The sequence below is a fragment of the Balaenoptera borealis genome, assembly GCF_965194805.1.
Source record: "Balaenoptera borealis genome assembly, chromosome: 9".
Classification (NCBI taxonomy): Eukaryota; Metazoa; Chordata; class Mammalia; order Artiodactyla; family Balaenopteridae; genus Balaenoptera; species Balaenoptera borealis.
In genome coordinates this window covers 14423826-14449079 of record NC_138873.1, presented here as the reverse complement: position 1 = coordinate 14449079, position 25254 = coordinate 14423826, and the positions used below count along the sequence as shown (strand labels likewise).

The window sequence follows — 25254 nt, the reverse complement described above, 5'->3', positions numbered from 1 at the left end:
GCTGTGTTGGGTCTTCGTTGCTGCGCGAGGGCTTTCTCTAGTTGCGGCGAGCGGGGGCTACTCTTCGTTGTGGTGCGCAGGCTTCTCATTGCGGTGGCTTCTCTTGTTGTGGAGCAGGGGCTCTAGGTGCACGGGCTTCAGTAGTTGTGGCACACGGGCTTAGTTGCTCCACAACATGTGAGATCTTCCCGGCCCAGGGCTGGAACCCATGTCCCCTGCATTGGCAGGCGGATTCTTAACCACTGCGCCACCAGGGAAGCCTGATGAAATTAATTTTAATGATATCCTTTATTTAATTTAATATGTCCAAAATATTAGCTTTTCAACATGTAATTAATATAAAATATTATTAATCAGCTAGTTTACATTCTTTGTTTTGTAGTAAGTCTTTGAAATCTGGTTTGTATTTTACACGTAAAGCATTTCGATTTGGATGTTAACTTTTCATTGAGAGTATTTGAATCTGTATTTGGATTTTATAAATTTTAGGGTGGAAAAAAAGTAGGTTCACATACCCAATTAGTTCCAAATATACTTAAAAGTTTTTTGAAAACTGAATTGAGTATCAGTTTAAAAATTTAAGCTAATTAAAATTAAATAAAATTTATAATTCTGGTCCTTAGTCACACTAACCACATTTTAAGTGCTCAACAGCCATAGGAGGCTAGTGGCTATCATATTGGATAGAGCAGCTCAAGAATGACAACTCAGTAAGATAAGTGCTATAACAGAGGCGTGAGCAGAGAGCTCTAGGGAGTTAAGAAAGGAATCCGTGAAGTGGATCTTGAAAACCCAATAGAAACTTACCAAGGAGATAGGAGGAAGGAAAACACTTTGATGTGATCTCTTGGAAGCATGTGAAGTAGCCATAGTAGGCTCATTTAATCATTTAACTGAGTTACTGAACACACATTATGTGAGATGTCAGGGCTAGGTATTGGGGCTTCAGTTAGATAGACATGGTCCTTGAGCTTAAGTAGCTTAGAGTCTAACTGTGATTCATGGGCCTATTTTCCAGAGAAGTGGATATGAGTGTCATCTTGGGTGTGCCAAAATGCCTTTGCTTCTGTAGCTCAGAAATCTAGCTTGTCCCCTTCAAGATTTCCCTGTGAATAATACTTTTTTAAGCTGTACGCACATTTACTTTGCTTATTCATTTCCAATGAAAAATGCTGTTTTTTGTTTTGTTTTTGTTGTTGTTTTATTATTGCTTGTGGTTGGCATGGCCCGTACTGAAGGTTTCCTGTGGCATCTAGGGTCTAGTAGTCATTTGCTTATTGGCATTTCAACTGTCAACTCTTGGGTGGGACAAATTTCATTCCTGTCTTTGGCTCTTTTACTTGAATACCTGGGGCAGTGTAGGAGTGGTTGCTATTCTGTCACCTGTCTGGGACGTTGGACCTCTCCTTGAGACAAACAGAAGATGATTTAGATTCAGATGACTCATTACTGCTGCTAACTAACACCCTCATAGAGTCATCAGTACCTTATTTTGCAATTCTGAGTCCCTAGAAAGGATCAAGTGAACTTCCAACTATTCAGTTGACTCGGTGTAGGTTTTGCCTGTTGCTTTGTTTTCACCAACTCTCCCTGAAGAGTAGGCCAAACAAACAAAAAAAGAAACAAACAAACCAAAAAGCAAGACCAAAACAAAACAGCCAAGAACAGCCTAGTATATCTAGAAAGATTCTCAAGAAATACTATTTTCTACAAGATAATTGTCTACTCCTTAAAATATTCAGTAAAAGAGACTTTTGCTGCCATCCTTGATTATGTTTTTTAGTATCTCATAATCCTTCTAGTTATAGGAAGCCTTTCCTAGAATCTAATCCATATGTCTGTTTTCTCATTGGACATCTTTAATATGGCTACTTCCCATCAGTAATACAATTCTCTTATTTTCTGAGAAATGTGGGTTGAAGTGACATTCAAACCCAACCATGAGGAATTAAAATATCCAAGTAGGATTCAATCTGGGAACCAAAACACTAAAAATAAAAAGTTTGGTAATCAATTTTGGCATTTGAAGCTAAGCTAAAGTCAGCAGTTATGGCACCTATATGTACAAATGCAGAATTTTTTACACAAAGTGATTTTTACCTCTGTTGTTAAACTCTAGCTGTGCTTGAGCAAACATTCTGATTCAGTACCTGTCCACTCTTGGTTGTAGTTATCTGAGCGCTGGTGGGCTACTGTTTGCAAGTACTATTTCTATGATTAAAAGTGAATTTAAATAGGTATATTGCACATTTTGTGGACTAACTAGTTATCTTTAGAAAACCTAGTTTTGAAAACCTTGTTAGGCATAACGTAAAAGGCAAAAAATTAAAGTGCATGTGGGTATTAAATTTTTAAAATGTAGGAGTCCCTTCCTGCCTTCTCGTCAATCCTTCATTAATGCACCACTTCTCCCGGTGGCTATGGCCAAATTTTAAATGATTTGCCTGTCTCTCACGGCAAGCAGAAAGTCCTGACTTCCTGCAGTGGAAGATTAAGAATATAGATCATTTGTTCTATTCCTTCCCCCTTCCTCTTTCTCCACCCTTCAATTTTTGTTTCATGCACAAGTGTGTGTGCATGTGCTTGTGTGTTTTATGCATGTGCTTGGGGCTATTTTGTCAGACAGGTTAGCTCAGGAAGAAGATAGATAAGAGTAGCTGCCTGCCCATCTTTCCTACAGTGAAGGATTCTTATTTTTCTTAATTATGAGTTTATGCTCCTGGAAGAATTGTGTACAATTCTCTTTTGTGTTTCCCAGCTACTTTCCAGCACCTAAGTGCTCAATAAATCTTAGATGGATGGATGGATGGATAGATAGATGGTTGGATGGATGGATAAGCACAAGCAACCTTAGGCACATATATACTCAATAAAAACTTGTTCAATTAAGTTGCAAAATAGTCCTCCCAATAAAGCCAAAGCAAAGCATAAGGGCCTGCTGAAGTCCTAACTCACTCCTCATGCTGCTGACACAGGACCTGTGGGTGACAAACCCTCTCTCACTTGTTACTCCATGTGTGACAGTGGGCAGTATCAGAAGCCTTTCATCAAAAGCGAGTCCAAGAAACTATCTCAAAGTAAGTAAAGAGGCTTTCTTGTTTCTTTCTCTCTATGGAATAAAGTGCATTGTAACAGATAGCAGAAAACCTACTAAATCACATTTTTTTTTTAGAAGAATGGAAATGCGTGGTTGCCAACCATTCTTTTTTTTTTTTTTTTTTAATTTATTAATTTATTTATTTATTTTTGGCTGTGTTGGGTCTTCGTTTCTGTGCGAGGGCTTTCTCCAGTCGCGGCAAGCAGGGGCCACTCTTCATCGCGGTGCGCGGTCCTCTCACTATCGTGGCCTCTCATGTTGCGGAGCACAGGCTCCAGACGCACAGGCTCAGTAGTTGTGGCTCACGGGCCTAGTTGCTCCACGGCATGTGGGATCTTCCCAGACCAGGGCTCGAACCCGTGTGCCCTGCATTAGCAGGCAGATTCTCAACCACTGCGCCACCAGGGAAGCCCCTAATTCACATTTTAAAAAAAATCTTTGCAACCAGGATCGAGGTGCTCATTGAGAGAGAGAGAGAGAGGGAGAGAAGACAGGAGAGAGATTAGTTAGGTCTGCCCATTTTTGCCTGGGGTACTTTCATTTGAGAATTTATCATTGAAAGGATCAATTTCCCCACTTTCCAAGGCAGGTTTCTTACCTTGACTTAAAATCAATCTTTATAAATTGTATTTAAATAATGTCATTTTCAAAATAAATAAATAAATAAAGTCATTTTCCCAGAGGCAAAGAAGAAAACTTTAGACCTTCCACGTGCCCTCACATACCTTCAGTGTTTCACAAACCCTAGCGTGGGATCTTGTTTAGGGGAGACACAAGTAGAGCAGGAACACGTGGGGCGCACACTCAGAACTCATGCATCGCCTTCTATGTTCTGAAGGTGACCATCTGCGTGAAAATCAGCCCTTAGGAACAGGGGTGGTAGCTCTGGATCCCAAACTCCTGAATCCATCAAAGGGCTTTTGACTTCCCATGCTGGAAAAGCAAATAACTCTACTGGTCAAACTGCTTGTCTTTCTTCCTTCTTCCATTCATCCATCCATCTATCCATCCATCTAGATTTATTGAGCACTTATGTGCCAGAAAGTCACTGGGAGACTCAAAATAGAATTGTATGCAATTCTTCCAGGAGCATAAACTCATAATTAAGAAAAATTTCATATGGGAAATGATGTAAGATTTTGACCTAAGATGTATGTCTAATATTTGATGAGAGCATTTTTAAGTTCAAAAATGTATGTCTAATATTTGATGAGAGCATTTTTAAGTTCAACATTGAAATTCTAAATATATTGTGCTCTTAATTTCCAGTTATAATTTTTTTTGGTCAAATCTTCAAAAACTGAATTATTAGTACTACTACATTATTGCATTTATTTCACTTAACTGGCAGGAATTTTAGGGGAAATAGAGTACCTTAGCTGCAAAAATACTTACATGCCAAACTGATTCTCTCAACTTGAATCATAATGAGTACTACTACCACTGATAAACTACCACTTAATGAATGATTACCAGGTACCGGGCACTGTTCTAAGCACTTCATATTTATTGGCTCATTTCCTCATCATGGAAACCCTATGGGGAAGGTGCTTTTTTAAATTCTTTTGAGATGAAGAAACTGAGGCATGGAAAAGTTAAGTAGCTTTCTCAAAGTTTCTCCGCTATGAAGTGGATGAGTCAATATATTCCTGAGGTCACATTCTTAAGTACTCATAGTTATGTCACACTGAATATTATCTACCTCTACTGCAGTTTCCTTTGAGGAAAGACCTTGCCTATCAAGAATATTAATATCTTTTCATAAACAGCTCATTTTATTAGTTCTTATAGTATGTTTGGAGCAATGTCCTGATTTGTCTGGAAAAAACAGGGACTGCATGACTGCCTGCTGTGGTTACCACAGTGCTATCATGGAATCACATTCAAACGTCTCTGCACAGTATTGAGACGCTCCCCAATTTGACGACACTCCGCCTAGGCAAATATTTCCTTCTCTCAACACACCCTCTGTTTTAGCTAGTGCAGCCACCTCCGTGTCATCTAGATGTGTTATGCTCATGCCCAGACGCAAGTGTCTGCTTGTGTGGTTTCCATGTTGCTTCCTCTGCCCCACTGTCTTCATTTGTGTCATTGTGTTTTCATTTATGTCTCCATCATATCTGATGGGCTGCACCAAACCCCTCTGCCTTAGCACACCTGTTCTCCATCGCTTTTCCTATCCTCAAAAACTCTTTAAGCTGGTAGGTTGTGCCTCAGGATTGGGTGCCAAGTCTTGTAGTGCCTTGTTTCGATACCTATGAGACCATGTTATATAGATAGCTCTTTATAGATGATTTAATTTCTAGCAATTCAGTAATAAGCATGTACATAGAAGGCAAAATTAGAACTTTGGAGTCTATCCCAATATACAAAATAAATTATAGTGCACTAATTTCCATCCCTAACACATGCCTTGAACATAACAGATCTTCAATAAATATTTGATGGAATGACATTTTTGTTGTGTTGGTTTTCCTGAGCAAAACTGTCACACTTGGAGTAAAGTGCAGAGAAGCTGATCTTTTGGATCATTTCAAATAGGTGGTAAGCCATTCACTCCCTATTAAAGACAAAAGAGATTTGAGTGACAAGAAGGTTTTCAGCCCATCCATGTGTTATTATTTTAATACTTGATCCCAGCTGACAAAATGGGACAAATGAGACTATTTCATAAGCAGGTACTCTCCCTCTCTATATAAATGCCCTTCTTAGTCCTGGCCAAAAGAAGAACCAAATGGCAAAATAAAACTAAAAGACAATGTGAAGAGCATCTCACCGTGGTTTATTGTTTTGCCCAACCATGGTTGATAGGACTAGATTTGGTCAGTCTTTGGGGGAAATCAGTATTTATATATATTTGGCTTCGGAATTTTCTCATAATATACTTATTTATTTTTTTGTCCATTCAATTAACATGTAATTTACCAATCAACTAATAAATGAAAGGATCTGTGGTAGCCCATTCAAGAAATAGAAATTGAGACATTAGATAACTGCAAACACAAATTTTTGTGCTCAAATTACATGATCTTTTTTTTTTTTGTAGCAACCTTAGGAAACTTAGAATGCTTTTACACTCTGATCCAAAAAAAGTGTTTTTTTTTTTTGTTTTTTTCAATCTCAGTCTCACTGTTGCAAAATGAGACAGAATACACAAAGTATCCCAGAGGGTTAACATTATAGCTGTAAGAACTTCAAATGGACAAGCATAACCCATTACAACTGCTAATACTGATACATCGGGAGAAAAATACCTCCTGAGAAGTAATGTGCAGAATAACTATGATTGCTGGAAGCTGATAGAACCAGGAATCTAAGTTATTTTTCAACAAACCATCATTCCACTTTCTGCCTCTTTCTTGACATTGTGCTTTTAGCAGGGCAAAAGTGATTTGAGATTTTTTTTGGAGTTCAAAATTTAAATCAAGTTCACTTTGCTAAAATTCCATTGAATGGAGTAGCAGAAGAGAAAAACATAGAAATAAAAGAAAAGGGAATGAAAAAGCTTTAGAGATGCCACCATCCTGAAAAGATTAGAAAACAGGCCACTGAAAGCCAAGGGGAGGGAAAGAGCATCTGGAGGTGTTCCTGAAGTCTTCCAGAAGTGATGAGGGGATCCCAGCCCTCCTTGGTATTTGCTAGAACTTGTTATTCGGAAGACTATTTGCTTTTAGATTTATTGCTTTTATATTTTCTGTGTAGTTAAGACTATTCATTATCTCTTATCTTTCTCTTTGTTATTTCTCTGAATCATTCCAATTAGGGGTATAGTAAATGGCTAGGTAAAATGTATATGTAAACATGCCATTTACACATAGCCACAAAGGTAACGAGGCCTAGCCTAGGAGACTCTACCATTAGGATATTATAGTTGCCAATAAAGTCAGCATTAATTTTTTTTATATTAATTTCTAGATCCTTGCAAACATTCACTCAGAATCTTTTTGAATATTAAGTTTCATGAAAAGCACTGTTCTGGGTTCTTTGGGGAAAGCAAAGATGAGTGAGCCTGTGTCTTCCTCTCTACTAAGTCCATGCATTGGAGGGGTAATATCTTCTAGGCTGAGGAAAAGATGAGAGAAAGGATCAGAAACCTTTTTCGGTCAATCAATTACATTTTTCTGAAAGCATGTCATTAATCATGCACGGTCTTGTAAACTCCAGATCAAGATGATATCATTGATCTGCTTAACCAAGTATAATCAGTTCTCGTAAGATTGAGGATTCTTCATGCATTTATGACTATTCTTCCTGCCAGCTTACATTCTGAAGTTTAGGTATTCTTCACATTCTAATTCTATCTAAAGCAGCGTCCTTTCACACATCTGCTTGGGTTTCAGGCTATTTGGCCTTGCTATCAATTTCTAGTCCTAAAATTTGACTTTTATTGGTGTCTACCATGCCTTGGACAGAATACATAGAAGTTCTTCAAAGTGGGCTGGGTGGCCAGTTCTTCCCTCATCCATTCTGGCCACCCCTCATAATGGTCGTGTCAAAGTTAATGACTTTGTCCTCCTGGCCAGTTCTCAGCTGGCCATTTAAAAACCTCACATATCTGACACATCTTTATAAGAGATGTGAAAGTTGAGAAGCATGTATTTTTGAGGTTTTGCCTGTCTATTTCATGTATAAATTCTTATTAGTAGATTTTGCTATCGCTTAAAAGTAAATAAAATGTGTTTTTTGATATCTCAGTAATTTTATAATTCATTATCTTTATTATAAGACCTGCCATTTACCTGTACTCTTTAAATCCTGATGAATTTTCACAGACATTCTTTAGTTAAATAAGGATATGAACGATTTCCCTTAATAGCTTATGAGGTGAGTCATTGAATGTGAGTCATTAAGGCCAACTCCTGTACATGCTCTTAAGGAGCAGTTGTTTTTTTTTTAATAGATCTGTATTACAACCTTTTTTTTTTTTTTCAGATCTCTTTGTCTCATATGCACAAAACATTCCAATAGTTAATAATATTCTCATTGCTCTTCAATAATGTTTTGAGAGGATTCCAAGAAAAGTAGGGGCTGGAAGAGGACTTCCCTGTTGTAATGCGATGTGCATGAAATTACCAGCAGCCTCTGATTATCTGGGAAGTCATTGACTTCTAGCCTTCACCTACCAGGGGTTCTTAACCTGGGGTCCATGGACACACAGAGTTCTTAAAAAAGAACTGAATTTCAGTATAATTGGTTTTATTTTGTGATTTTTAAAATATCTGCTTTTGTGCATCTAGAATTCCATTCTGAGAAGGGTCTATAGACTTCATCAGACCTCCAAATTGAGCAAAATGTTTAAGAACCCTGTCATAAATGTATTTCAACCTACAAATTATAGATGATGAAACTCATGGTCAGGGTGTCAGAAGAAAATTGTTCATAATATTCTTGGCACTTTTGATCATTAAAAAGGAACTAAAGCAATGATAGCTATCACTTATTTGTCAACTGCCAGTGTTTTCCAGGCAACGTGATACTTTTTATTTTTCACTGCAACATACCGTAGGGATATTGTTATCATTCCCATTTTGTAGGTGAAGTAACTGAAGCCCAGAGCAATTAATTTATTTAAAAAATACTCATAGAGTATACATTACGAGCAGACATTGTGCTAGGCATCAGGGATGAAATAATTCACCCAAGGTCACACCACTAGGAAGTGGCAAAGCTGAACTCAGCAAAGCCCACTGTCCCTCCCATCACACATTGCATCTTCATAATATCTCATTCTACATTGGAAAAGTTAAAAATCCTATTGAGAAACACAGAACTCTAAGAAGGTAGCCAACAGATATTGTTCTCTTTGTATAAGTATGAAACATAATTAGATCTTCCTGCAAAGTAGTAATTCTTTTTTTTTTTAATTTATTATTTATTTTTGGCTGTGTTGGGTCTTTGTTGCTGTGCACGGGCTTTCTCTACTTGTGGCGAGCGGGGGCTACTCTTTGTTGTGGTGCACGGGCTTCTCATTGTGGTGACTTCTCTTGTTGCAGAGCACGGACTCTAGGTGAGCAGGCTCAGTAGTTGTGGCTCGCAGGCTCTAGAGTACAGGCTCAGTAGTTGTGGTGCACGGGCTTAGTTGCTCCGCGGCATGTGGGATCTTCCCGGACCAGGGCTCGAACCCATGTCCCCTGCCTTGGCAGGCAGATTCTTAATCTCTGTGCCACCAGGGAAGTCCCCAAAGTAGTAATTCTGCTCATGCTTTTCTTTGTTCTAGCATTGCCTGAGCAAACCAGAGCCCAAACAGCGATTTCCTGAAATAAGTTCATTCTCTTCTAGGACCATCACTAGTCTTGTCATCATGAGACAGAATAAAAATATATGTCGTTTTCAGTGATGGCATCTGTATGTCTTTGTATTCAAGAAAAGACATCTACTCCTCTACCTCTCTAAATAGTCATAAATCTTGCCTGTAATTTGGTGCATGTGCCATTGGTTTGTGTGTGGTGGTGAGGGGAAGGTGTGGAGGAACGGTTTTGTTGTTTTAGTGATCCCATGATTTTCTCATTTGTGGTCTGAAATACTTAGAACAAGAGACCTTACAGTCTTGAAGACAGATTATATTTTCATTATGAAACGTAAGCCAGGTTTATGATGATAAACACAATTTCTTGGAATCAAAAGAGCCACTTCATGCCATCTCCAGTTCTGGCTTCGCTCCTCTGTCCAGATTGGAAGCTGATTTGAGAAGCTGACCTTGACACTGACAGCCGTTGAAAGTGTGATGAGGAGTTTTAGCTCATTGTGCCCTGGAGGATTTCCTATCTGCTTCATAGGTGGTAGGAAGGGAAAAGAAAAAAAAAATCCTTTCCTTTGGGTTTATGACAGTGGAATATAGGTTGGAAGTCTGACTAATCCAAAATTAGTGGGCATGGATATTCTCTTTAATTTTAACTTGTAAAAATAAAGACAACTTCTCCATAAGAAGAAAAAATAATTATGTTCAAAATATTTTTAGTTCCAAGAATTCAAAACGGACAAAGCAGTTTCGAGTTTCATTTTCCTCAAATTTCATTACAGGTTGATACCTTGCTTGGCAGGTTTGTAAGAAAAAACTATCCCATCAGCTCTGCCTGCTCCCCTCTGGGACGAGCAGTGGACAGGTCCGAGGCTGGCACCCTCAGTGCAGTCAGACCATCCAGCCTCTCCCCAAAGAGAAATCTGGCGCAAGGTCTCCTGGGAGGCACGAGGTGACATCATTGCAGAAGCCAGGGCTGCATTTGCCGCCTAAGTGGACCTTCCCAAGGTCCTGGGGGAGGGAGAACACAGCTGCAGCTGGCTCCTTGAGGCTGGGACCCTGTCTGCCCTCAGGATCCCTTTGGGATTAAAGAAAAAAGAACACATGTGATCTTTTCATGCTCATCTCCTAATGTGAGGAAGTGGATGGAAGTGTTGCATCCCAGCCAGCAATGATCAGGAAGCAATGTATCTGATGCCGTTTTTGAATTCTTATTATTGAAAGTATTTTGATAAAAAGTCACAAACATGGCCAGAGTTGGGTTTTTTATTTTTTCTTTTCTTTTAGAATCAGTAAATAACAGATGTTTATTTTTCCCTTTCTGGACATCTGTTTAACAACTTTGGACATAATGAGTACAAAGAAAGGAAAGCATATGCCAGCCCCATGCTCTATTTTTCTTTCTTTTTCTTTTAAAGTTATCAAGTCATTGTTTCCAGTATGGGAAAAAGCGTTATCATTTTGATGCGTTGGCATTTTTCATGGCATCTTGGTCTCTTTTTTTCTCTGCACATTCCTTCAAATTGAAACTGCAATCCCATGAATTCAATTCTCACCTAGTTCCTGATAAAACCCAAATCTTTGATTTCGGCCTGCCTTCCAGGCTTCTCAGCCTCAGACCCTTGTTTCAGCAAACCACTAGACTTTGCTACATGGTGGCTCCACATGAAGCTTAGACTAACTCTGTTCCACCCGCCACGCACCGCCTTCCCCAGTGAGCCTCCTCTTCCTTCTGTCTGCCCGTCACAGTGGCCAGCTCTACCATCCAGACACTCGGGGGTCCTTGGCTCCTTCTCCCCCTCTTTTCATCTCATCAGTTGGTAAATTCCTTTCATTCACCTTCCTTAATATCTCATCAGTGGCTCTCTTTTGGTTCATCCTCCTAGTGGAGAATGAACTTAACTAGTTAATACTCCTCGCTTTAAAATCCTTCAGTGACTCCTCTTTGCCTCAGGGTGAAGCCGAAGCTCTGTGGCACCACATGGGCCCAGCTTCCTTCTCTGGCCCCATTTCTGACCACGCCCCCCCCCCCACCCTGCTTTCTGTCTGGTCTTGGGACAGTTTCAGGAACATGCCATCCTCTCTGGTCCCTCCGTAGCTTTGCCTCCCTTTCCATCAGCTTTGCCCCCCTGCTTTCTGTCTGGTCTAGGGACAGTTTCAGGAACATGCCATCCTCTCTGGTCCCTCTGTAGGTTTGCCTCCCTTTCCATCAAGTATGCCATCCAGACTCAAATCAGAAATATGAGTCTTGCCACTTTGGACTAGCTGCCGGTCCTGTGTGCATCCAGTGAGCCCTGGACAGTCCTCCAATGTGGTCTTAGATAGTACTTTACAATCTTTTTTATTTTATTTTATTTTATTTTTTAAACACTTGTAATTGAGGTATAGTTAATTTACAATGTTGTATTAGTTTCAGGTGTACAGCAAAGTGAGCCAGTTATATATAAACATACATATATAAATATATATATTTATATACTTTTCCAGATTCTTTTCCATTATAGGTTGTTATAAGATATTGAATATAGTTCCCAGCAGGTCCTTGTTTATCTATTTTACATATAGTAGTGATTACAATCTTTTTTAAAATTGGACTCTCTTTTCTCTTAGCTTTGATGTCAGAGACCAAGACATATTAAAATTTTTTGTCCGTAACATCAATATTGTGCCTGACACATGGTAGGTGTTCAAAATAGTGAAGAAATTAATTATTCTGTAACTAATTTATGCTTTTAAGTACTCCAAAGAATACTGTATTTGTGAGTATTGTTGATTTTTTTTTAATGGTAAGATTGGGTATTTAAATTTCACATCTTGCTCCTTAAAAAGTTGGGTTTATGCATAGATTTTACTGAATTTTTAAGACTTAAGCAACACTATACTCAAAAGGACAATATTCCCAGTTAAAGGGAAAGATATATTCCTATTTTAATCTATGACCATATTTAGAATTATTTTTAGAGAATGGAGGGTCTAACAGCTAAGTTTTCCAAATATTCTTCTTGCCTCTTTAGCGTGTTCTCTCTCCCTTTCTCTCTGTCTCTCTTCCTCTCACTCTTGCTTTCTTTCTGTTCCCACAGTGATAATTTCAATCCCCTCCTTTGCTACTCTTAACTCCCTACCTATCACCTCCTTCTCCTTCCCAAGAAAGGAGCTCTCCTCCTTCTTCCCAGAGAAACTGGATACCTTCTTATAAGAAGTCCTTCAAATTGCTGCACCTACTACAAGAAGATAATTCACTTACACTCATCATCTCATTCATTAAGAGAAATGTTTATTAAGGGTCTTTTCTCAGCCAGGCACTGCACTAAGTACTGTAGGCATAATGTCATCAAGACACAGTCCCTGTGCTCTGTCTGTTTCCATTCTGGTGAGTGATACTAATGAGCAAATAGGCACTCACACAGGTAAGAGCTACCCTAGGAATGAGAACTTGATCTTGATGCTGTGAGCTCTGAAGTCCTTGGAAGAGTGCTCTGGGAAGAAGGGAAAGCGTATGCAGTAGCCCAAGGAATAACCTTTGCTCCAGCCTCAGAGATTAAGGTGTCTGCTCCACAGATATTTCTCTATATTTTGGCACTTAACACCTGTCATTATTATCATATGTCCATTTTCTTTGCTTCCCCTATAGACTAGGAGCTTTTTGAGAATGAGAACATTGTCCCATCTCTGTACCGATAGCACCCAGCCTCATGCCAGGTTTATATATATATTGGAGATACTCAAGAAATATTTGGTGAATATTGAACATGACATGTCAGCGGTAAAATGTTTACAGTTTCTTACTGTTAGGGATTGAATTGCACACCCCCAAAAGATATGTTGAAGTCCTAGCCCTCAGCACCTGTGAGTATGACCTTATTTGGAACTAGTCTTTGCAGATATAATCAAGTTAGGATGAGGTCGTACTTGGGACTTCCCTGGTGGTCCAGTGGTAAAGAACCTGGCTTCCAGTGCAGGGGATGCGAGTTCGATCCCTGGTGGGGGAACTAAGATCCCACATGCCGTGGGGCAACTAAGCCCGCATGCCACAACTACTGAGCTCGTGCGCCTCAACTAGAGCCTGCGTGCAGCAAACTACAGAGCCCACGCGCCCTGGAGCCTGCACGCCACAACTAGAGAGAAGCCTGAGCAGAACACGCAGGGTAATGAAAAGATCCCGCATACCTCAACAAAGATCCCATGTGCCGCAAATAAGACCCGACGCAGCCAAAAAAAATAAGGAAAAAAGAAGAAAAAGATGAGGTCGTACTTGATTAGTGTGGACCCTAATCTCATATGACTGCTGTCCTTACAAAAAGAGAAGAGACACAGAGACACACAGAGAAAACCATGTGATTATGGAGGAGAGATTGGAATGATGCATCTACAAGCCAAGGAATGCTAAGTATTGCCAGCGACCCCAGAAGCTAAGAGAAAAGCATGGAACAGGCTCTACCCTAGGGTCTTCAGAGAGAGCGTGGCCCTGCTGAAACTTTGATCTTAGACATCTAGCTTCCAGAACTGTTTTTTCCTGTTTTTCTAAGCCACCCACTTTGTGGTACTTTGTTATGGCAGCCCTACAAAACTAATACAGCTACTGTCTACTTTTATTAGGAAATATCATTGTAGCTCCTGTTGTAAACCTTAGGTAGTCAGCATTACTGATGGGACCCAATACCAAGCCACGGGCCATGTTGAGTTAGTGAACAAATGGAATAGTTCTTGCTTTGAAGGTAATTGGTACTTAGAGAATCTCTCTTTTAGGTTTGCTTAGCTACCTACTTTATTTTTAGAGTGGTTATTTAATGGCCTGGCAAGAACTGCTATGCTTGTAAAAGAATCCACCATGGATGAAAGAAATATAGTCTCTGGCTTTCTAATCTCCTTATGGCCTCTCAGCAATGGTGTATATAAGGTCAGTGTTCATTGACTTCAGATCTGGAGTGGAAGAGGCTGAAATATTTCTTTCTCCTTTCTTTTGTTGCTTGTCCTCTCTGAGGCTGAAATTTGTGTAGGATAATGGAAAGAATGGGGGAAGTGGGGTGCTATGGGAAGACTGGAAGAGAGGAAGCAACCTTTTCAAAATAAATCCCCCATGTGCTTGTGAGACCCTCAGGCCTCCACCGTCCCCAGACTTGTGGCTCTGCCTCTTCTTGGTATGGGGCCCTGTATCTTGTCCTCTGATTTCTCAGGAGAGGTGTTGTTATGTGACTTGATACTCAGCATTTCTGTTACTTCTTGATGATTTTGGCTTGCAAAACTCCCATTTTAACCTTCCGAATTTGACTAAAGGAAAGGGAGAATAAGCCTCTTTTTTTGCTCCTAATTCATTCTAGAACAAGATGTCCTTGGGTAATTGGCAACAACAGGTGTTCCTCTAGCTTTTAAATCGTGTGTGTGTGTGTGTGTGTGTGTGTGTGTGTGAGGAAACACTCCCTAAAATTATAAGATAGTCATCAATTTTGGTTTCATTAAGGGACTTGAGCTGGGTGGGGGTAGGAAGAAATCATCATTTTTCATTTCTTTGGGGAACTTGCTCTAAAAAGGAGATTGTCCGCTTCCCCTTCAATCTTTGTGTTGATGACGTTTGTAGTGTTTACGGGGAGCACGCAGGTATCCAGAAAACTCAGACTGATGACAATAGTATTTGAAATGCTTCTGTAGGTCTGCTATGAGGTACACAGGAAAAAATGTATGTTCCAAGGTACAAGTGCTTGTTGACTTTTAAACGCAGCCAGCCCGTGCTCCTTATCAGAGATCTCAGAATTGCTCCGCAGTGCTGGCCTTCCCGTCTATTTGTCAAGCATGTCAAAGGACAGTCTTAAGCACTTTATAGTTTATTAATTTTTTTCCTTCTTTAGTTTGCCATCTACTCTCAGAAACTGGAAAATAATTTCTTTTACTTTTTTCCCCTTTCTCATTTAAGCTGAAATTGATTTCTTTCTGAGCTTGGAAGGGAAAAATATTAAGCTGTAGTTAATACAATTGCTTTGCTGAATAAGAATAAAAGACCAGTTTACTTTCAAGCTGTGCTGTATCAGCATAAAGAGCCGTTCTGTCCCTCCAAGGAGGATTTTGACATGAGAGTGCAAAATTTTATAACATCAATATAGGATCATTGTAGCCAATACAAGAAGTAATAGAATTGTTTACTTGGAGGATGGGGTGGGGGGGATGGTATTTTTGTGTGTGTTTGGAAAATTGGGAAGCTAGGAGACACTCTTAAATCCATCAGCTTCTCCAGAACTCTTCTCAAATGCTTATTGTCATGACAACCATCTCTTCATGAACCAAGGCTCCGAGTGTAATACAGATGGGATTGGTAACAAGGTAGAGTTGCCATCTGCTTTGTTTTCTCTGAGGGACATTTTTTTTGATCCCCAAGTATGATCCTCATATCTGGAAGTCTTGACTTGTTTTTCTTCCTAGAGTCAGATATAATTGTGAGATTAGTTCTTTTCTCCTGACTTCTTTATCTGTCATCACATACCTTACTTATTGTTAAAAGGAGGGAAAAAAAGGATAATTATGTGTGTGTGAAAACAAGTATACATATCTTAATGATTTATTCCTCTATCTACTTTGCAAAGTCTGATACAAGGTCTAGTAATTCAACAGTACAGTCAAAAGTGAGGTCAGAAAAAGCAGGACTCAGGCAATAATTTTCCCAGGAAACAGGGAAAACTATTACTGCTTTTGATCATTGTATTAATGTCTGTGCTTCTTGATGGTAGGGCTTTGTGCAGTCTGTAAGAAACTCTGGTGTTCTTATTTTCCAACGAAAAGGAGCACATTAATTCTTTAGGAGAGGAAAACCTTTTCCTGTTACTACATTTGGAGAGAAATTTGCCAAATAAATGATTGCTTACATGCAGGATGCAGTTCAATACCTTTCATCCACTCCTTTACCAAAGATGCGATGACATTTTCTCACATCCACCTACTACAAAAATTGAGAACATAATTTTTTAATGGGAGACAGTCAGCATTTCACAAGTTCACACATGCTGTGATCAGAATTAAGATATATCCAACCTTTGAAAAGTAAGAAAATACATATCTAGCCATTTAAAGGAGTGTGGTAAACTAAATCGCTAAATAAAGGTTAAGGGAAATATTTTATGAAGTTCATCTTTAAAGTCAAGAATACTTCCTTCTTTGTATTAAAATTATTTTACATATGCTACAATATGTAATTCTAAACTTAAAGGCTTGAGGTGCTCCATTTTTTCTTCCTAATCAGAGAAGTTCTACAATTACCTCTCTAGATCAGAGGTAATTTATTTCCATACACTTTCTTCTTTTTTTTTTTTTTTTTGTCCTATACATTGATGCGTAAATGTAGTCAAATACTGGTTGTTGAGTAAATGTAACTGCAATAGATCACACACACAGATGCATATCCAGAGACGTGTACGATGACTAAATAATAAATGTGGGCTGATGTCTGAAGCAAGGAAAAACTTCTAGAAAATTTTTGAAGTAGAGTCTGAATACACTTTTGTGGGGAAGTCTAACAATTTTTCAAAGGAGCATTATAAGGAGTGTGGTTCCTTGAATATAGTTCTGGGAGGGTGTTTAAAACCAAGCAACAATTGAGCAAACTTGAAGCCAGTTTTTTCTTTGGATATCCTATCTCAGTGAGTAACCTACTCATTATACCCAATATCTTTTCAGAGGAAGGACAATTTTCTGCATTTAGTTTATCTCTCATGTTTGCATTATAAGAGAGATGTCTGGGAAATATCTCAGATCCTTCCAAGCAAGCTCTCTTTTGTTTCTCTTACATTCAGATAAAAATGGGGAAGAAGGAGAATAACCGCAAACAACAGTGTTGGTTTTTCTTTTGGATGTGCCATAGAAACTCCACCTTTGAATCTGTATACGTAAAACTAAGTCACAGAGTGAAATGTGTTAAGCTCTGCTGCACTGTTCTGAAGGAATTAGTAATGATGTCATAGTGTCTTCATCATACAGTGTCAGCTGAAACATGACACCCTTGTCAGGCTGCAGAGTCAAGATTGGAAAGTTCGTGGATTTATATAGATATCATGACTTTCATCATCTGTAATTCTTTCAACATATGGTCTTCTAAGTAAGGGCTGTTTGAAGGATGCTCCAGTAATTTTAAAAGGCAGTACCTTTGTTTATTTTAAAACCTCTGGACTGAATTCTTCGATCTTTACTCAAATTAATTTGGCTGTCAACTATGCTAAATGTCACATATTTTAAAAACGTCAGCTTTGTCACATTCAGTTCTTCACTTACCACTGGTTTTTATTGCTTAGCATCGCCTTGAGAATACCACTTTATTTCCCAAGGCAGGTAGTCACCTCAGGGTAAGATTCATTCTCTCTACCCCAAGGCAAATAAGGAGCAACAAAGGACCTCAGTGGAGGTGTGCTGAGTTCAATAGAAAGCCGTGGGCCATTTATATTGGGGCTGGTCGGGGAGGGGTGCATGAAGACAGCTGCATTCTGGACTTGCTAAACATCTTGAAATGCTTTGAGTATAACAAAACCCCAAACATGCTTTCTTTTTTCATTTTTTCACATATGTATTTTAGGAGAAATATAATCCACATGCTCTTGTTCCCTCCACTTTTAAATCATGAAAATGTTGTTTTGTAAGAACTGTTTGATGTCCAGGAAGTCTTTTATCCTTTTTATTAGGTTATTTTTTACATATAAATAAAAAGAAAAAATAAACAGAAAACACAACATGACATCATGACTTAGGGCAAACACAAAGTGCTCTATTTAAGTTTGAAGTTCTAAATCTCCAATATTTTAAAACCAAACATTTCTCTTGGTACTTTGCAAAAGTAGTCTTCCCTTCTACTGGACAGAAGTTCCAGCCTGTTGGGATGAAGTAGGGAAGAGTACAAATGTTCACTGAGTAGCCACTCTGAGACATCTGCTAACTCCTTAATTTTTACAATAACCCAAAGTGGTTATTTTACAGATGGGAAGAGCTTTCAGAGACCTTAAGTAACTGGCCGTGGACCACGGAATAATTTCAAGCCAGGTCTACGTGTCTTTTTGGTTCATTCTCTTTTAATTACTTCTGTCCTCCTCATTCTGTTGGGGGAGAAGGGAGGGTGTGTACCTTCCAAAAAGTCACATCTTGGGAAGTGACTTGGAAGTACCTAATAATCAGGCCTGAGGACGAGGATGTTGTAGCCTCTGGACAGTGTCCGCTTGGTATTGGCAAGGTGGATATTTAGTACGGTGTTTGCATAAGGGCTGTGGATAGGTGACGTTGTGCCAGAGGGGGCCTGGGAACACTTCCTTTTATTATAGCGGAGGAAAGCCAGGATACACAGGGATGTGATGTGGGGCAGGCTTGGTAGGAGGCCCATATTCTTGCACTGTGAGTCAGTATGTCTAAACAAGTGATAGTCTCTTACCATTTTATTTTATAACAGTGGTACATATTTGGTAAGAGTGGTATATTACATTATTTATTTAAATGGATTAAACTCATTTCTTTGAAAAGAATTGTTCAATGCTTATATGTTACGGAGACATCTTAAAGTGTTAGAGAATGAGAATCACAGTTCTAATGGGTCTCTCTATCATGAGGCTGCATATAAAGGAGATTCCATATTTTTATTTGGAGGAGGGAGGTTATAGTCAACTATACCATGAGGTACATGGTTCATAGTATGGCATTAAGTTACTATCTTGTGGAGAAAAAGAAAAAAAAAATGGAGGATGTGAAAACTGCTTAGCATTTGAGCTGGGATCTAGGTTGTTCTGACATTATCTGTTCTATAGGCTTTCTCTCAGAAATCCCAAGTTTTATTCAGTTTGTAGCTGATTTATGCTACAATCTCATGTTCCATATGTTCTTCCTTTCTTTTTTTTTTTAAAAAAAAAAACCTTATTTTATTTTGGCATCAAGGGGAAAAGAGATGAATTATTTAAATCTTCTTTCACTGAGTTAAGGCAAAACAGAAAGAATGCAATGGGCAATATTATAACTGACATTCTGGAGAACATTGGGGTCATGATATGACTGAGAACATGATTAATTTTTTGAAGGTCAGGAAACTAATATTTTTCCAGTGGATTTACTAAGGGAACCAACCACCTGACTTCTAGTTTTGAGACAACTGCTCCCCAGGAAAAAGTTGCTTTTTTCTTCACAGAGATTCTACTTTGCTTTGCCTCTATAACATATAGATTGTATTCCATGGAAATAAGAAATACAATGACTGTAGCCCTCATTTTTTTTCTCATGCCTCTACTGAAGACCCACTCTGGTTTATCTTTTACTCAACAGCAGCGCAGAACTTAAGGAGCATTCATATTATATTAGTCATTTTGCCTCAGGCTCTCGGCACACTTTGCAGTGTCTTGCCACACCCAGTAAGAGTAGGTAAGGCTTTAAGTATCTCCTGTGTGCCAAGGCAAATTAAGCAATTAGTATGGCAGTCCCTAGCAGAGTGGGGAAGAGGGCTTAGGATCTCATGAGGCCCAAGGGAGGGGGGAAGACATGCCACGAGCTCCTTTCACAGTCAAAACTCAGTGAAAAATCTTGGAGGCAAAACAGTTACCTTATAACGAAGAAAGAAGGCAGAAGTATTTTTACTTGGTGATGAGGCTGGAAATAACAGGCTGCTTGTCTGTATGGAGAGACTCTTTTTCTCTGAAAGAGGCCTTCCTCAACTTCATCCGATCCCTGCCCACATAACAGGTGGGGAACAGGACTTGAAGCATTTCTGTCTGTTTCCAGTATATCCTATCTCTGGATACTCTATTACTAGACCTGTAAGTGCAGACTAGAGAAAAAGGCCCATGTTCGCTTTCTCTTAAAATTTTATTTTATAAAGTGAGGTTTCCCTGCAGCTGATTTCACTTGGTCTCAATAAACTACTGTTACTACTTCTGAGGTATGCATTCTACCCCACTGGTGTGGGTTCCACAGCCCTGAAGACCCCTTGCCACTGTCACTAAATGAGAGTCCCTAAGTGATGGGGGGTAAATCACTTCTCACTGTGTCACCAGTAAGAAGTTCTGTCACTGATGCCTCTCTTCATATCCCATAAATCCTGCTAGCTCCCACCTTCATACTGGCCACACTTTCAAGTGTTCAAGAAAGGCATTGTTGGATGGCTCTAAGTTATGATAGCAGATTCAGCTGAAGTTGCATAATAGATTATTCTTCCTGTTTAGAAGGAAAATAAGCCAAAGGATTGAAACTCGGTGTCTATAGATAGTTGGCCCAGTATAATTTTGTTTGGGATTTATTACATTATTTTTCTTCACTGTATATGAATTGAGAGTATTAAAGGACATTTATTCTACACCAAAAGAGCATGCAGCTCCTGTGTGGTTAAAATAATATTGAGATCAGTGTATTGGAAGAGACACTCCATCCAGTAGCTTCCTTCAGTAGCCCTCACTTTCTTTGAGAAGGTTAATTGACAGTTTTTGCACACTCCCTGCAACACTGCCCCAGGAACTTGCAGAGGACACTTTGGAAGAGACACAGTAACCCTTGTCTGCAGGCAATATGCACAGCTGGGAAAGATAATTAAACAGACTATTCCTTTTTGAGAGATCTACATCATTTCAACAGAAGGACCCAGCAATTCTGCTGGATTCAGACTGAAAACTATCACTAACAGACATACTTCAGACAGATTTCATAATCACCAGACATCTGTGGTACAAATGGTTATGGTGAGCTTCTGAGACTCCCCAAAGACCACTAAAACTGTCCGACTTAAATAGCACTGAAGTTTTGACGTGAGAATTAAAAAGTATGATTCAGTTTAATATGTCAGGTTGCTACCAGAAAATGCTCCTTTGGTTTTCCAAAATTGATTGGTTACATGGCTGCAGTTCTCTCTCGAGATACCCTCTAAATCTCATCCTGCGTGATTGTTTGGGGCTTATGGAGGGTATTGAATTACATTGTGTAGGTTTCATTATGGGTGACATTATCACAGGATTACATTTTTTTCCACATCAAACAGGGAATGTCATGAGAAGAGAGAAAATACCTCTTGAATGTTAACATTTCTGAAAGTGAGTTTGATTTATAGGGTGGGTTTATATTGCTATTATGAGACTTTATCTGAAAAATTGGGGTGAAATCTTAAAGAATTAAAACTTCCCTGTGAGTTTTCCTTATAAACACTGCTCACTGGAGATGGTTTATCCCATTAGACATTGGCTACTGAGAAAGGGAAGCATTTCTTGCTGCCTTAGGCAGTGCTTCTTCCAGAGCAACGCTAGTCTATTTTGACCCAATGCATGCTATAGGTAAACAGTTCCAAGGTGTAGGGTTATCTGTTCCTTTCTCTTCCCAGGAGTCCTGAAACCCAATCACTGTTTTTTAATCCCTTAGTTTTTCTTATGAACAGAACTGCCCATTTTCTCTCCAGTTGCAAGTCCTGCTTTGTGTGACTGAAACCCACCCTTTCCAGTGGGAAGACACTTGCTCTGATAAATGCTACACTGTTAATTGGCCTTGGCATGGCTGAATGATGTAGCAGAAGGTGCAATAAATTCAGAGGTTAAAAAAGCAGAATTTGATAGAATTATGCATTTTGTGCTTCTAATGAGTACATAGTCTAGCAGGATTTACAGATACATGCATAATTAATGTGAATATAGTGTAAGATAATGATCTGTTAGAAGCACATGAAAAGATGCTCAATATCATTAGTCATTAGGGAAATGCAAATTAAAATCACAGTGCCAGTGTGATACTTCTGTACATCTACTAGAATGTCTAAAATGAAAAAGACTGACCATACCAAGTATTGGCTGAAGATGTGGGGAAACTGGTACTATTGACTATTGCTGTCGGGGATGTAAAATGGAACAATCACTTCTGAAGACAGTTTAGCAGTTTCTTAAAAAGTTAAACATATACCTACCGTATACCTACCTTATAATCCAGCCATAGTACACTTAAATATTTACCCAGGAGAAATGAAAGCATATGTCCATACAAAAAATTGTACATAGATTGCTCATGGCAATTTTATTTGTAATAGCCCGAAGTAAATCAAATATCCAATGAAAGGATAAATTGTATTTATTTATTGGCTATATCCAATAAAAAGAATCAACTATTCTTTATTGCTGAGTGGAATACCACTCAGCAATAAAAAGAATCAACTATTTATACATGTAACAACATAGGTAAGTCTCAAAATAATTATGCTGAGTTAAAGAAGTCAGGCAAAAAGGTGAGAGACTCTTGGAGAATTAAATAAATGCAGTAATGGTGGAAATATAGAAAGGAGAAAAAGAATTTTATGGTTACTTCAAAGAGAATTAATGAGGCTTGGTTACGGGATGGTGGCTAGAGGGGCCTTACACTCTGAGGTCTTTCTCTACCTTGGGTTTCTCTATGTGGACCATCATCTACTTGGTGGTAAGGATTATATGAAAGATGGCACTTAAGTATATAAGAAATGATGAGCTAATTGTTTAATGCTGATTCTTTAATGAACACCCCCAAGAAGAAACATTCAGTAGGCAAACCATCACTACTACTGCTTAAGGAAAATAAACTTACATTTTGGCTTTTTAGTAAATACAAGTATAGATAACTAATAAAAGTATAGTATTAGTGAGAAAAAAATAAAGAAGAGGACAAAGAAAAATGGGATTCCTAGACCCATCTCATGGATAAGAGAGAGCAAAGGGTTGAGGGCAGAGAGAGAGAGGAAGGAAATGTGATGGGGGTACCTCAGGGCAGAAGAACAGGGAACTGATTTGGAAAGGAGCAAACTTTATGGACATCTTGTCTATGCAATGCCCTTGTCACTCTGGCATGTCTTAATTTGTGTGGTTAGATTTATGTAGTCACTTGATCCAAAGTCTACAATTAATTGCAGCACATAAGAAGCACTGTCACTTGTGGTCAAGGGCATAGGTTCTGGAGATTATATTTCCATCTCTGACCTTAACAAGTATATAAGCTCTCTGAACATCTGTTTCCTTATCTGTAAAATGATATCCCCGTGAGTTCCTACCTCTGAGAATTATTGTATGAATAAATACTTTAAAAATGGGTATGGAAAGTACTTAACATTGCTTCTAACCCATAGTAAAGGCTCAATCAATTGATCTTCCTCTTCTTTCCCCTTCTTCTCCTTCTCCTCCTCCTCCTTTTTCTCACTATTATTATTACTATTAGGCATATTGTCACTGATGATTGGAAAAAGCTTTACTCTCCCAATAAGCCATTGGAAAACAAGGGCACTTTTTTAGTGTTTATTACCAGAAGTAACCATAATGTCACTTTCATTCATCTGACTTATTCTCTCCCGAGTGATTTATTTACACATTCTATTGTATTAGTCTTTCTTTTACATGGTGTGAAAAAAAGAGCATGGCTTAGTGATGAAGCAAAGAGGTAGAAATTTAGTGACTTTGGTCCTGCCTGTGCTCCAATTCCTATTTGGTTTAGGGCAAGTAATTTAAATTTCCTGCACTTAAATATCTTCAGCTGAAACAGAAATGAAATGTAATAATCACATAGGGCTATTAGAAATGTCTAAGTAAAAAGCATACACATTTTAACAGTAAGTTCAGAACTTTACAGAAAACTAAGTGGGTTGCTTAAGTTAGTATATTTCTGTAGATATGACACTAAGACATTAAGAAAACGCCACATTAAAGTTCATTGATATACTAGTTTTAAAAAATAGTTACTTGACTTTCCTATTGTGTGCTTCTAATTTATGTTTTTCCACCTAATAAAAAATAGACCCTACCACTTCAAATGCCTGGTTGCATTCACTTCACCAGCATTACTTTTCATTTGAGTCAGCATGGTTTTCTTGTCTTGTTTCAGGATTTGTGGATTTGACCCTCCATGATCAGGTCCACCTTCTGGAATGTGCCTGGCTAGAGATTCTCATGATTGGTCTTGTCTGGCGCTCCATGGAGCACCCAGGGAAGCTCCTGTTTGCCCCTAACTTGCTCCTGGACAGGTGAGTGACCTGGCTGTAGCTTGGGGGAAGCACATTCTTGATAATCACCAGTTTGATCCTGAAGCTCCTTTATTCAGCATTCCACGAAGCTTCCAAGAACTCTATCAGATACATTTACAAATGGGTGGATTCGGGCGATGTAGGGTAGTCGAGTTCACAGAAGGCTAAGGATAACTGTCTGCCTGATGTCTCCCCAGATTAGCTCTATCATTTCTAAAATATACATGTATATTGTATATGTGTCTGTATATTTATATATACATATATGCATGTATCAATATATATACACATATGTATGTATCAATATATATACACATATGTACTTGTGTGTATTTACAAAATTATGAACTGTAATTTTCTAACTTCACCTTCATCTTGTGTTATATAAAAGAATGATGAGTAACTTTCCTTTAATTAAAATCTTTTTTTGGCTCATGTACATCCAAACCACAATAGTCTTTTCATTTCCTTTTCCAATTTTGCCATCAGTAAATGAAGAAATTTGAACAGAGTTCTGAAGGCCACTTCCAGTTTTATGAATTCATAAAAGTTAACTTGCTTATTTTAGAAAACGAAGATTTCAGTTTTCAAACGTGCCACCTTATTTCATGTATTCTATTTGGGTTGACTTGGAATGTGGGTCCTATTCGTCTTTCTTATTCAGTCATTGCTTAGAGTAATCGAATTTAGACAGTATTTAACAGCAGCTACCGCTGACAGAGTCCCTACCCAGCACCAGCTGCTGTGCTGAATACTTGACATACATGATCTCATTTAATCATCACAGCACTCCTGGGAAGCCTTATCATTCACGGTTTACCAGAAAGGAAGCTAAGTTTCAGAGACATTCTGCTACTTGCAAAGAGCATTGAGCTAGCCGATGGTGGAGCCAGGATTGGAATTCAAGATCTGTCTGTCTCTGGCACACTCATGTTGGCTCCTGCCCTGTGCACACGTCCTTTACACTCTTTC

At 38.8% G+C, this 25254-nt stretch overlaps 1 protein-coding gene across 3 annotated transcripts in view; it reads left to right on the top strand.

Moving 5' to 3' along the window:
* Positions 1–25254, top strand: part of ESR1 (estrogen receptor 1) — a 259159-nt gene that overhangs the window by 156015 nt on the left and 77890 nt on the right. For all 3 annotated transcript variants that reach the window (XM_082405482.1, XM_082405483.1, XM_082405484.1), the window contains exon 6: positions 24144–24282. In XM_082405482.1, coding sequence (XP_082261608.1) covers positions 24144–24282 — 139 coding nt within the window. The remainder of the gene's footprint in view (positions 1–24143; positions 24283–25254) is intronic.